We start from the raw sequence: 14,558 nt of genomic DNA, 5'->3' as shown, positions 1-14,558 counted from the left end.
TGTGCATGTGTGTATGTAAGGACAGGTTGATGGTCAATTTCGCTGGTACTTATGACTAGTGATAATAAAGGATTCATTCATTCATTCATTCATTCATTCATGTGGTTATATCAGCAATAGATGAATGATGGCTCTTGATGCAGCGTCACCTGAGGAATCAGAGATCACAGGTGTTCAGTTTAGGCTTGCGCCCTTACCCATTATGCACTGAAATTTCTCCAGATTCCTTGAGTTGTTTAACGATATTATGCACCATAGAGGGTGATGTATCCAAATATCTGACTCTCTTTCTTTGAGGAACATTGTTTTACAACATTTCAATAATTTTCTCATGCATTTGTTGACAAACTGGAAACACTAGGAGCGGTGATGACGTGAATGCTTTTATTTTAATCATTCAGTGCATCAACCAATTTCCCTGAAATAATATCAAACAAAACATCTTAGCAATAGCAGAACATTAGCCCAAGTTGTGCACTAGTGCAGGAGTGCATATGGGTGGGTTGGTAGCAAGCTCAAAAAGGGCAAAGAAAGCACTTAACTTATCTGGGAGTGAGGCATCCGTGACTGTAACAGGGAGCAAGCATGCACTGTAATCTGTTACAGTTTGTATGCTCTAATATACTCCTGTTACGCGTATTCCTCTTGTGCCATTGAACAGATATTCTAATTTAGCACTATACTGCCGTTTTGCAGCTGTGAATGCTTTGCAGAAATTGTACTTACATTTCTGCGTGTCTCCGGTTCAGAATGCTTTACTGTGGGCTTATTTTATGGTGGATTTCTGCGTTAATCCAGGTTCTCTCGTTTGTGGGTACACAGTGATCCATGCACTTCCTGATAAGGTCTGTGACCACTGTTTCATATTTGTACAGAAATCTCTTTCAATCAGGCCCAGTCCACAGAATCAAAACATTGTTGTAGTTTCTGCTATTCTTATCACATCCTGCATTGCATCATTCCAGCCATCAGCTTCTCCCACTTCAGCATCCGTTTGTAAACAGGAAATAGAAGTAGGGAAAGGCAATCTAATTGGCCGAAGTGAGGCCAAGATAGAGAACAACGGGCACATGTCGATGTGCGTATGTCTGACTGAATAAGTTGAGTAAAAGCTGAAAAGCCAAATTGAAGAGAGTTACAATAAAAGTCTGTGAACATCATTTCCTGCCTGCCGTGCGTCAATATTCCACCCACGTCAAGGACATACTACATGCTCATACTCTTGAGCTAACACTAATCTTTGGATAAAACGTAGAAAACATACAACCCCGATTCCAAAAAAGTTGGGACAAAGTACAAATTGTAAATAAAAACGGAATGCAATAATTTACAAATCTCAAAAACTGATATTGTATTCACAATAGAACACAGACAACATATCAAATGTCCAAAGTGAGACATTTTGAAATTTCATGACAGCAACACATCTAAAAAAAGTTGGGACAGGGGCAATAAGAGGCTGGAAAAGTTAAACGTACAAAAAAGGGACAGCTGGAGGACCAAATTGCAACTCATTAGGTCAATTGGCAATAGGTCATTAACATGACTAGGTATAAAAAGAGAATCTTGGAGTGGCAGTGGCTCTCAGAAGTAAAGATGGGAAGAGGATCACCAATCCCCCTAATTCTGCGTCGACAAATAGTGGAGCAATATCAGAAAGGAGTTCGACAGTGTAAAATTGCAAAGAGGTTGAACATATCATCATCTACAGTGCATAACATCATCAAAAGATTCAGAGAATCTGGAAGAATCTCTGTGCGTAAGGGTCAAGGCCGGAAAACCATACTGGGTGCCCGTGATCTTTGGGCCCTTAGACGGCACTGCATCACATACAGGCATGCTTCTGTATTGGAAATCACAAAATGGGCTCAGGAATATTTCCAGAGAACATTATCTGTGAACACAATTCACCGTGCCATCCGCTGTTGCCAGCTAAAACTCTATAGTTCAAAGAAGAAGCCGTATCTAAACATGATCCAGAAGTGCAGACGTCTTCTCTGGGCCAAGGCTCATTTAAAATGGACTATAGCAAAGTGGAAAACTGTTCTGTGGTCAGACGAATCAAAATTTGAAGTTCTTTATGGAAATCAGGGACACCGTGTCATTCGGACTAAAGAGGAGAAGGATCACCCAAGTTGTTATCAGCGCTCAGTTCAGAAGCCTGCATCTCTGATGGTATGGGGTTGCATTAGTGCATGTGGCATGGGCAGCTTACACATCTGGAAAGACACCATCAATGCTGAAAGGTATATCCAGGTTCTAGAGCAACATATGCTCCCATCCAGACGACGCCTCTTTCAGGGAAGACCTTGCATTTTCCAACATGATAATGCCAAACCACATACTGCATCAATTACAGCATCATGGCTGCGTAAAAGAAGGGTCCGGATGCTGAACTGGCCAGCCTGCAGTCCAGATCTTTCACCCATAGAAAACATTTGGCGCATCATAAAACGGAAGATAAGACAAAAAAGACCTAAGACAGTTGAGCAACTAGAATCCTACATTAGACAAGAATGGGTTAACATTCCTATCCCTAAACTTGAGTAACTTGTCTCCTCAGTCCCCAGATGTTTATAGACTGTTGTAAAGAGAAAAGGGGATGTCTCACAGTGGTAAACATGGCCTTGTCCCAACTTTTTTGAGATGTGTTGTTGTCATGAAATTTAAAATCACCTAATTTTTCTCTTTAAAGGATACATTTTCTCAGTTTAAACATTTGATATGTCATCTATGTTCTATTCTGAATAAAATATGGAATTTTGAAACTTCCACATCATTGAATTCCATTTTTATTTACAATTTGTACTTTGTCCCAACTTTTTTGGAATCGGGGTTGTAGTCGCACTTCCACAATCTGAAGCTATCTCCGCTCTCTCATCTGAAATGTGTCTTCATAATAATATATGCACCCTGCCATGCAATTTTGTCAAATGTGCATTCCTGTTAACTACTGCACAAAGTTTTATCAATCATCTCCCAGAGTTATCAGTTTGACTGGATCACCGTTAGACCCCACAGAACTTGATCGGGCAACTGAATGCTTAGTCAATTAAGAGTGTCAAACTTAATGCTTTCTGCTATACCCTAGATAATGTAGCCCAACTTAAAATGTATGTACACACACACACACACACACACACACACACACACACAGAGAAAACTCTAGAACCCTAGCATAACAATCACACGCACTTTAAAGTGGACCGCTGAAAAATTAGAACATAGTGTCAAACTAAATTGGTAATATTCCAATTGGCATTGAAGGACAGCCTCCTGAACTATAGTTTTTTACAGCATTCTATAAGATGTTTTCTTCGAACTGAACAAGACATTTTCTATAGAAAACGTCTTAATGCTGCAAGTTCAATGCATCTCTCAAACCTAATAGAAGATCAAAAATAATCACAGATTCCTATTTAATGCTGTAGCAAAATTAAGCAGGTAAGACCTTTGTCTAATTATCACTCCCAGGGATGACTTGATCCCCCTTGATACAGGGGTCTCCTGTATGGCAAAAAGCATAGAGTAGGTCCCAGTTGCAGCCTCCTTTGTCTACCACTCGATGCAACAGCTTTTTCAATATTAGATTTTTTTTTTGTTATTTTAACCAAGTTAGTCTCTTGAGATTTAAAATCTCTTTTGCAAGACAGGCCTGGCCAAGAAAGCAACTGAAAAGCCTGTTACTGACAATGACTCACAGAAAACATACAACCAAAAAAAAAAAATCTTTTGACGAGCACATCTGTCTGTGGATGAGAAACAGAGGTGTTTAGATATTTTACTTGCAGCAGCTGGCATAGGGCTAGCATTAGCTTTGAGATGAATGGAGTGCCCTGGTCAGTGATGAGATCTTTAGGAATGCCGAACCTGCTGAAGAGGGACATGAGCTCACGGGCAACGTTCTTTGAGATGGGGGACAGCCTGGTGGCATAATGTACAATTACCAGGATATATTTGTGGCCATGGCTAGACTTCACGAGTGGCCCTACCAGGTTCATACCCATCCACTAGAATGGAACCCTAATGATGGGCAGGGGAAGGAGAGGTGCCAGGGCTGGCTGGGAGTAGTCCTCTGGCATTGGGGACACCTCTGACAAAAATTCCACACGTTGGTGCACCACAAGCCCACCGTTGTCACAGCTACCTCTGGGTAATATTATTTATAAACATGGTATTAGCTTTCATGGTTATGATGATGACACAAACATGATGATGTATGTTTCAACAAAGCCAGATGAGAGACACTAGCTTAATAAAATTGAGGAATGTGTAAAGGACATTAGACACTGTAAGCTTATTAACTTCCTTCTACTTAATTCTGACAAAACAGAAGTATTTGTACTAGAACCACATGTAAGTAGAAGTAAATTTTCTGATTATATAGCAACTGTGGATGGCCCTTCTGTTTCATCATGTGCAGCAGTAAAAGACACTGGTGTGATTGACTCCAGTCCTTCATTTGAAGCTCATGTACGTAATATTACTAGGATAGCCTTCTTTTATCTCAGAAATACTGCTAAAATAAGAAAAATAATGTCAACACAGGGGAGGCACAGTGGTGTAGTGGTTAGCACTGTCGCTTAACAGCAAGAAGGTCCTGGGTTCAAGCCCAGTGGCTGGCGAGGGCCTTTCTGTGTGGAGTTTGCATGCTCGCCCCGTGTCTGCATGGGTTTCCTCTGGGTGCTCCGGTTTCCCCCACAGTCCAAAGACATGCAGGTTAGGTTAATTGGTGGCTCTAAATTGACCATAGGTGTGAGTGTGAATGGTTGTTTGTTTCTGTATCAGCCCTGCGATGACCTGGCGACTTGTCCAGGGTGTACCCCACCTCTCAGCTGGGATAGGCTCCAGCTTGCCTGCGACCCTGTAGAACAGGATAAGCGGCTACAGATAATGGATGGATGGATGTCAACACAGGAAAAAAAAATTAATGCTTTTGTTACCTCTAGGTTAGATAACTAATGCATTACTGTCTGGATGTTCCAGTGGTTGCATAAACAAGCTCCAGTTAGTCCAGAATGCAGCAATAAGAGTCTTTACTAGAACGACTGCAATTTTATCAACACTGCATTAGCTCCCAATCATATTTTGCATTGAATACAAACTACTACTATTAACTTTTTATCAAGCACTGAATGGTCTTGTGCCACCATACCTGAGCAAACTTCTGGACTTTTATGATCTGCCATGCCTACTTAGATCAAATGGCGCAGATTATTTGTCAGTACTTCGAATAGTGAAGGCTACAGCAGGGGCAGAGCCTTTTCTTACAAAGCCACACAGTTATGGAACAGCCTGAAAACAGGTTCAGGACTCAGACAAAAGTTGGACTGTTTACGTCCAAGCTGAAAACATATTTGTTTAGTCAAGACTTTGGTTAACAGCTTTTATAGGTAAAGGGGCAGATCTAAACTGGGATGCCTGGATGCTGTTATCCCCCCACCACCTATTCACTCAGGTTTGTTGATGGTGCAGTGGCTGGCTGAATCACATCCCAGTAAAATGCACTCCTCTCTCTCCCTCTCTCTCCCCTGAGCCTCACATGCCACTCCTGTGACACCAGTCATGCTGACCTCTCCTGCTCTCTGGGCTTGCCTAATCTCTACTTCTGGCTGAAGTTCTCATCACTTTGCTTCTGTGGAGGATGGCCCTATATGGACAGCCTAAAGATACACTTAAATTATAAATCTGGACTGTAATTGATACAAACTGTTTTGCTATGATGGCTTAGGACGACAACTGCCATGATAACTTTAAGACTGTAGATGTCATGAACAGTTTTGCACTCAAGTCTCCATTAGTAAACAGTTGACAAGTTCAACAAAAACTTCATGTTAAAACTATAATGAATTTCCTGGTTACACAATTGCATTTTTTGACCATATAAAATATAGATACAGAAGCAAGTTATTTATAACCACATTATCTGTTATCACCCAGATGAGGACGGGTTCCTTTTAGAGTCTCATGCTGTCTGAGGGAGTTTTTCTGTGCCACCTTCACCTCAGGCTTGCTCATTAGGGATAAATTTCTACATTCCTATGTTTAAAATTTACATGTGGAATTTAGATATTTTGTAAAGCTGCTCTGTGATGTCCATTGGTAAAAGTGTAATACAAATAAAATTTAATTAAATTGAACTGTTTCCTTGTGCACCAAGCATCGTTTATTGTTCTGTTATTTTCCCATGCCACATTAACTTCTGAAGACCATGCAAATGCATTTCATATAAGGCCTGACATATTATTATATAACATTATTTATAATAAAATTACAATAATATTATACATAAGCACAAATTAATCAAAGGGGACTGGATACAAACCATCTTTTTTAAGAAGCAGCAACATAGGGTATTTTGTCTTTAGATAAAAATCAATTAGTGGAGGTAAGATCAGAAGGAAAAATCTGTATCATTCATTGCCAGCCCAAGCGGCAGGGCTTGTGATTTGTCTTCTGAACTCTCATGCTTCAGGGGACTACACACTGCTTTCTCACTGAAAATTAATTAATTCTATATCTATAATTTTAACCCTTCCCTCCCCACTACCAAATCACTCTCTTGTACCTTCTCTGTTCTTTCTTGCAGAGTACCCAGTTTATAAAGTCAAAGTTAAGGTCCAAAGTCAAATATCCTTGTTTTTCATCATTTTTAAAAAATATTTTCATATTTTTAAATAGGTTTTCATGTTCTTTTATTTTGGCATTTGTGTCACTACTTACTCAGTGTAGTTGGTGGATCAGTGATGAAATACTTACTTGCCTGACTCCTTGTCCACAACCAGGCACTGCACAGAATGGCGAAGACAATAAATGCCCCCAAAAACAGCACACATTCTGTCAAAGAAAACACACATTCACATGCGCATGTGCACACTTTTCAGACACAAACTGATTTCAAAGTTAATGGATCAGGCACAAATCCACAATTACAATGGATAGCATGACATTTAGGCGGCACGGTGGTGTAGTGGTTAGCGCTGTCGCCTCACAGCAAGAAGGTCCTGGGTTCGAGCCCCGGGGCCGGCGAGGGCCTTTCTGTGTGGAGTTTGCATGTTCTCCCCATGTCCGCGTGGGTTTCCTCCGGGTGCTCCGGTTTCCCCCACAGTCCAAAGACATGCAGGTTAGGTTAACCGGTGACTCTAAATTGACCGTAGGTGTGAATGTGAGTGTGAATGGTTGTCTGTGTCTATGTGTCAGCCCTGTGATGACCTGGCGACTTGTCCAGGGTGTACCCCGCCTTTCGCCCGTAGTCAGCTGGGATAGGCTCCAGCTTGCCTGCGACCCTGTAGAAGGATAAAGCGGCTAGAGATAATGAGATGAGCATGACATTTAACATGGAAAAGAGTTCGAACTCAATAGTGAAGGGGTTGTAGCAGATTAATAAGTAGCAGTATAAAACCAGTACTGGACGCCAACAGCGTCAATGGGCATTTCTCCACTGCCAAAATGTCTAATCCAAAATGCCTCAAATACATTTACAATATATTTTAAACAGGAAGGAAGCTACTGAAGAAATTTATTACACACATTTCACCATGTTGTGACTAGCTGTGACCCTGTTTGGATCAATTCCAGAATGTCATCAGTGAGCTTTGAGTTCCTGAACATGAACTTGCAAGTATGACAAACAGGAAGGTAGCTATTGAAGAAAAATTATTTGATCTTTGACAAAGACATTTGGCCTTGACCCTGTTTGGATCAATTCCAAAATCTAATGCGCTCATCTGCTGGTTCCAATGATGAGTCCATAGAAATCCTAGAAACATTCAACCACACAATTCTTGATGGATGGACAGATAACCTGAAAACAATAAGTTCTCTACTACCTAATGGTGGTCGTTTCACAATCCAAAAGAGATCATACATAAAGAGAGACCCTTTTCTTTCCATTCAATCCATGAATAATGGATAAAAACTATGAAAATGCCCCCGTCCCAACAAATTAATCTAAAGGTCGATATGCTAGCAATTATCCGGCCTTATACCATGTCCTCCACAGATAACCATAGAATTAGAGGGTAGGAGGCTCACTGATGTCATTAAACCTAATTGACAGATATTTAAGCTGATATTTGATATTAATCCAATTAACAGCCCACTGTCAGTCATAATAATAATAATAATAACAATAATCAGTTAAATTTATATAGCGCCTTTCTCATACCCAAGGTTGCTTTACAATTATGGGGAAGTCCACCTAAAGAATGACAGGATGTCATTCCAATGGTGTAGCAGCCACAGTCCCACTAAAAGGCGCACGAAAATAAGCCCCATACCACCTGCACAGCCGCCGCCAGGCAACATCGCTCGGAACACCGCACCATGGATCCACAAAGTGTGCACAGAAGCACCACCACACAGGGCGTTGGTATGTCCCAAACCACCTGCACAGCTGCTGTGATGCCCACGGGCGCAGATAGAGGGGGGGGATTCGTCCCACCCAGATTTAAATTCACCTCGTTCGGTCCCCCCCACTTATAGGGAGGAAAAAACGTCTATGCTGTCTTTCTTTGCATAAGGCAAACCTCACGGAAAAATCAAAAGACTAATTATCATTCGGTTTATTGAGGTGCACAGCACCCACGTGCAATGAACCGGTGCTACAGGTGCTCTAGCCCCTGCCCCTTTTCTGTTTGCTGTCCAAATTGCCCTTTTCATCGGGACTGTTTTGTTATTTTGGTTTTTTTTTAATATTTGTAAAAGATAAGTTAGCTCCAACATCAATATTCTCTACAATTTGACAATAATATATGAAATTATAGATTTATAAAATAACGTTTTTCTATGTAAATGCGAGCATCAATCCGTGACGTCATGCATTCAGTGAACCTCCGTACAGAAAGCGCATGCAGGCGGTTGACAGTGGGAGACAGTGCGAGGAACGGCATGGTAAGGTCACACTGAAAGTCTCCTTTCATTTCTTATCTGAACATGCAATATTGTGCAGCTTAGAACACAACAGTAAATGCGTAGGGTTGTTTATCATTTAATGAAGCCGCCTAGGCTATATTTAAACCGTTTGCTCCATCCATTTCATTAACGTGGCAGATTCGGAAACTTTAGTTTGAACGACGGCGTTAATAACATATTCTAGCAGCTTCGAAAACTTAAAGGAACAGTCCACCGTATTTCCATAATGAAATATGCTCTTACCTGAATTGAGACGAGCTGCTCCGTACCTCTCCGAGCTTTGCGCGACCTCCCAGTCAGTCAGACGCAGTCAGACGCGCTGTCACTCCTGTTAGCAATGTAGCTAGGCTCAGTATGGCCAACGGTATTTTTTGGGGCTGTAGTTAGATGTGACCAAACTCTTCCGCGTTTTTCCTGTTTACATAGGTTTATATGACCAGTGATATGAAACAAGTTCAGTTAAAAAAATTGAAACATAGCGATTTTCTATGCTATGGAAAGTCCGCACTATAATGACAGGCGTACTAACACCTTCTGCGCGCTTCGGCAGCGCATTGATACGGAGCTCAGATATCAATGCGCTGCCGAAGTGCACAGAAGGTGTTAGTACGCCTGTCATTATAGTGCGGACTTTCCATAGCATAGAAAATCGCTACGTTTCAATTTGTGTAAGTGAACTTGTTTCATATCACTGGTCATATAAACCTATGTAAACAGGAAAAACGCGGAAGAGTTTGGTCACATCTAACTACAGCCCCAAAAAATACCGTTGGCCATACTGAGCCTAGCTACATTGCTAACAGGAGTGACAGCGCGTCTGACTGCGTCTGACTGACTGGGAGGTCGCGCAAAGCTCGGAGAGGTACGGAGCAGCTCGTCTCAATTCAGGTAACAGCATATTTCATTATGGAAATACGGTGGACTGTTCCTTTAAGGCTGAATGACGACATCCACAACATATTCTATCAAGACTATTATGTTATAGTAGCTTAGGTTAGTTGAGTTAAAACATAGGGAAACGTTTTCTAAATAAGTGAAAGCCTGCATTATGCAAAGATGCCAAGGAAAGAGAGGATAAAGAAGCAGAAAGAGAAGGAGCTGCGGGAGGCAGCAAAAGGCAGTGGATCTCTGTCCAGTGCGGTCAGAAAGAAAACTACAGGTCAGACTAATCTTCACTTCAGAATGAACAAGAACTATGACATGTCTTGTTACCAAGATCAACTATATTTTCATATTAATGCTTCAATAAATACATACAATAAATAAAATTTGTTCCAAGTGCCCTTTTTTGAATGTCGAGCCCCTGCCCCTCCAAAGGTCTTTGCACGGCCCTGGTGCACAGCAGTACATACATAGTTGCAACTGCGCAGACTGCACAGGTTGCGAGCTCGAGCTTGGTTGCTATGGTTACCCACAACAAGTTTGACAGGCATATCGGGGACAGCTCCTAGTTCAGGACCCCAACACGGCATGATGAAGGGTGCCAAAACGATTGCATTGTTTTTTCAAAAAAAAAAAAAAAAAAAGACTGTAAGTAAACTGTGCCTTACTTTATCATATCACCTTGCAATTTTTTGATAGTCTGTTCAAAGTAATGTCGTAGTGAAAGTAAAATCGTACGGAGTAGAGATGCCTTTCTGGTAGCCTCCTCCTTTCAGTGGTAGCCTGTAGATACAGTGCTCAGAAGGCAGTTTTAATGTTTAATCTGGCGTTCCCTGCCATAATTTCAGCGAGCATATTGTTTCATAAGGAAACTTTGCGAAGAGTTGTTGACTGACTGCCGCTCACGCAACACACAGGCATAGTTAGAAAGTCAGGATGCACTGGTTTACACTTTACACGCACACACGTAGCCCAGCCTCTCGCTATGGTTAACAGTTGGAACTTAGCGGTTTTAAAACTAGTTTTGCAGTTTTGCAATTTCTGCGCGCGATGATAATGTGTAAACTTTGGATTTCCATAGGCTATGTTAAAATGTTATCATTGTCCTGGCCTGCAGGTAGTTCCTGGTGATGGCAGTGAGGGAGGTGAAATAACATGTATACACACTACTGTTCAAAAGTTTGGGGTCACCCAGACAATTTTGTGTTTTCCATAAAAAGTCACACTTTTATTTACCACCATAAGTTGTAAAATGAATAGAAAATATAGTCAAGACATTTTTCTGGCCATTTTGAGCATTTAATCGACCCCACAAATGTGATGCTCCAGAAACTGAGACCCCGTCCACACGTAGCCGGGTATCTGCTAAATCGAAGATATTTTTCTGCGTTTTGGCCTGTCATCCACATGAAAACTCATCAAAAACGAATATTTAAAAAAACTCCGGGCAAAGTGAAGATTTTTGAAAACTCCGTGTATGCCTTTTCGTGTGGACAGAGATAACCGGAGGTTTGCGTTTTAGAACGTCACAATCTGCGCCAAAAAAATGACAACAAATCTGCCCTGACATCAAACGTGCAACCTTTGTTTACTGCAGAAGCCAGATTAAGCATGGACTTAAGCTAGCCGCACACCACGGCGATCCACGCGGTACCGAACCGACCCATTTCAGAGCCGACTCCCGACAGGGCACGCACATATCCCCGACTGTTGACGAGTGCAGTCGTGATTGAAGCGACACGTGACAACTTAATAGCTTTGTGATTGGCTATTGGATATAGTTACTGTTAAATCCAACACTTGAAGATGCTACAGGCTGAATTACAAATGACACAACATGGAATATGTAGAGCACTATCTAGGCTGCATGAGCTATTATTTCCAACCTTAAATAGTGCACTTATATAGGGGAGTTAAAGCGATTTGGAATTCAGCCACACAACTTGAGCAGAGTGGCTTTCCAGCCCACTGTGTCTATGGATAAAGCTTCAGTCTATGGAATTACAGTATATACCTGCATTAGGTGCTACCAACACGTATTCCTCACGCTAGAAATTGTGTTTAATGATGTCACGTATTATATGCGAAAGATATGATTGGCTATTGCTAGCGACTCTCGCCGATCAGTCTGGCTCCCGATTAGTTTTTCGAATCGGCTGTGAGATGAGTCGGTACCATCGAAAACTAGTCTTTACGCCTGACTCGCGACTTCAGTTGGCTCGGTACGCTGAAAATCGGCGTAGTGTGCGGCTAGCTAAAGAGTAATGGATCGGAGTAGTGCCTTGAAAGCGTTAATTATTGTCCAGGTGCTATTTACATGTTTAATTTTAGAAGCCCAACTACTGCTCCAAGAGCACAGGCGATGTGATTAGGGGGTAGGATTTGGGGAAATAACCATCTACAGGTTTGGAATGCTTATGAATGTGATTGAAAACGCAGATGTTCGGTTATGTGTGGAAGGGATTTTTTTCGAAGACAAGGTGGTGTGGATAAAACATTTTTATAAACGGAGGGGGGGGAAATGTTCGGTTTTAAAAATACCCGGCTACGTGTGTACATGGCATCAATCTGCTCAAAGGAAGGTCAGTTTTATAGCTTCTCTAAAGAGCTAAACTGTTTTCAGCTGTGCTAACATGATTATACAAGGGTTTTCTAATCATTCATTAGCCTTCTGAGGCAATGAGCAAACACATTGTACCATTAGAACACTGGAGTGATAGTTGCTGGAAATGGGCCTCTATACACCTATGGAGATATTACACCAAAAACCAGACATTTGCAGCTAGAATAGTCATTTACCACATTAGCAATGTATAGAGTGTATTTCTGATTAGTTTAAAGTGATCTTCATTGAAAAGAACAGTGCTTTTCTTTCAAAAATAAGGACATTTCAAAGTGACCCCAAACTTTTGAACGGTAGTGTGTATATATATATACACACACACACACACACACACACACACACACACAAAGTGGAATCATTTGCTGACAGCTCAGTCCCCCCCAGTTCAAAAATCCTATCTGCGCCCCTGCCCAAGGCGCACCAAGACCTGGAGGGAACCGACGCCCAAAACTGGGTCCGGAGCTACACCACAACCGGCGGACAAAACACTCAAACAAAAAACAAACATCAAACTACACAAACACAAAAAAGAAAAACAAAAGGGAAAATAAAATAAAAAGCTCAAGTGATGGGGCGGCACGGTGGTGTAGTGGTTAGCGCTGTCGCCTCACAGCAAGAAGGTCCTGGGTTCGAGCCCCAGGGCCGGCGAGGGCCTTTCTGTGTGGAGTTTGCATGTTCTCCCCGTGTCCGCATGGGTTTCCTCCGGGTGCTCCGGTTTCCCCCACAGTCCAAAGACATGCAGATTAGGTTAACTGGTGACTCTAAATTGACCGTAGGTGTGAATGTGAGTGTGAATGGTTGTCTGTGTCTATGTGTCAGCCCTGTGATGACCTGGCGACTTGTCCAGGGTGTACCCCGCCTCTCGCCCGTAGTCAGCTGGGATAGGCTCCAGCTTGCCTGCGACCCTGTAGAAGGATAAAGCGGCTAGAGATAATGAGATGAGATGAGATGAGCTCAAGTGATGGTCCAAGGGAAAATCAAGGGGAATCCGCCAGCTGTTTCTAGTTGTGATGATGCTGCCAGCACCTCAACCCTTTCCCCCATGACTCAGCACTTGCCCCACAAAATCACTAAGGCTAAATTATCAGTTATGAAAATCCAGGACCCTCACACATACCCCCATTCTCAATAACCTCTAAATGGTATTTCAGTCCCTATCTGTCACAAGGTGGGATCAGAGGATGTGATTTTTAATATGCGAGCAAAACAATGAGGGCCATTAATAGCTCAACACATTGACAGCACACTCCCAGATGATTTATGAGTTTGTGTATAATTTGATTATGCTATTAATTCCACTGATTACAGCTGCAGCAAGTGTGGAGAAGGTCACATCCAAAATAAATCTTTGACAGCTCCCCCCTTCCCACATAACTCCACTAAACAATTGCCTCGAACTAGTTATTTCTATAATTAAAAGGTAATGTAACAGGCTACACAAATAAGCTGCAGGCTCTTCAGCAACATCATACTCGAGCACAAAATAAATTGAAAAGGCTCTGTAAGGATGGTGGATGCCTTTTTAAATCTCTGGCATTTTTACAGTGCCTTGAAAAAGTATTTTTCACATTTTTCCACCTTACAACGACGAACTTAAAAGTTTTTTATTGAGATTTTATGTGATAGACCAACACAGAGTAGCACATAATTGTGAAATGAAACGAAAATGATAAATGGTCTTCAAAATTTTAAACAAATAAAAATCTGAAAAATGTGACGTGTTCAGTCCCCCTGCGTCAATACTTTGTAGAGCCACCTTTTGCTGCAATTACAGCTGCAAGTCTTTTGTGGTATGTCTCTACCAGCTTTGTACATCTAGACACTGAAATTTTTGCCCATTCTTCTTTGCAAAATAGCTCAAGCTCAGCCAGATTGGATGGAGAGCGTCTGTGAACAGCAATTTTCAAGTCTTGCCACAGATGCTCAATGGGATTTAGGTCTGGACTTTGACTGGGCCATTCTAACACATGAATATTCTTTGATCTAAACCATTCCATTGTAGCTCTGGCTGTATTTTTAGGGTCATTGTCTTGCTGGAAGGTGAATCTCCTTCCCAGTCTCAAGTCTTTTGCAGCCTCCAACAGGTTTTCTTCCAGGATTGCCCTGTATTTAGCTCCATCCATCTTCCCATCAACTCTGA

General features: G+C 41.8%; 1 protein-coding gene across 3 annotated transcripts in view; it reads right to left on the bottom strand.

Annotated features, from left to right (window-relative positions):
- The window catches only part of chm (CHM Rab escort protein), a 377,848-nt gene that overhangs the window by 126,199 nt on the left and 237,091 nt on the right, over positions 1 to 14,558 (bottom strand). For 2 of the 3 annotated variants that reach the window (XM_060935797.1, XM_060935799.1), the window contains exon 9: positions 6,760 to 6,837. The exons of the other annotated variant lie outside the window; for it this stretch is intronic. In XM_060935797.1, coding sequence (XP_060791780.1) covers positions 6,760 to 6,837 — 78 coding nt within the window. The remainder of the gene's footprint in view (positions 1 to 6,759; positions 6,838 to 14,558) is intronic. 3 annotated transcript variants of the gene reach the window in all.

This window comes from Neoarius graeffei, chromosome 12 (genome assembly GCF_027579695.1).
Source record: "Neoarius graeffei isolate fNeoGra1 chromosome 12, fNeoGra1.pri, whole genome shotgun sequence".
Lineage (NCBI taxonomy): Eukaryota > Metazoa > Chordata > Actinopteri > Siluriformes > Ariidae > Neoarius > Neoarius graeffei.
This window is presented reverse-complemented; position numbering and strand designations above follow the sequence as displayed.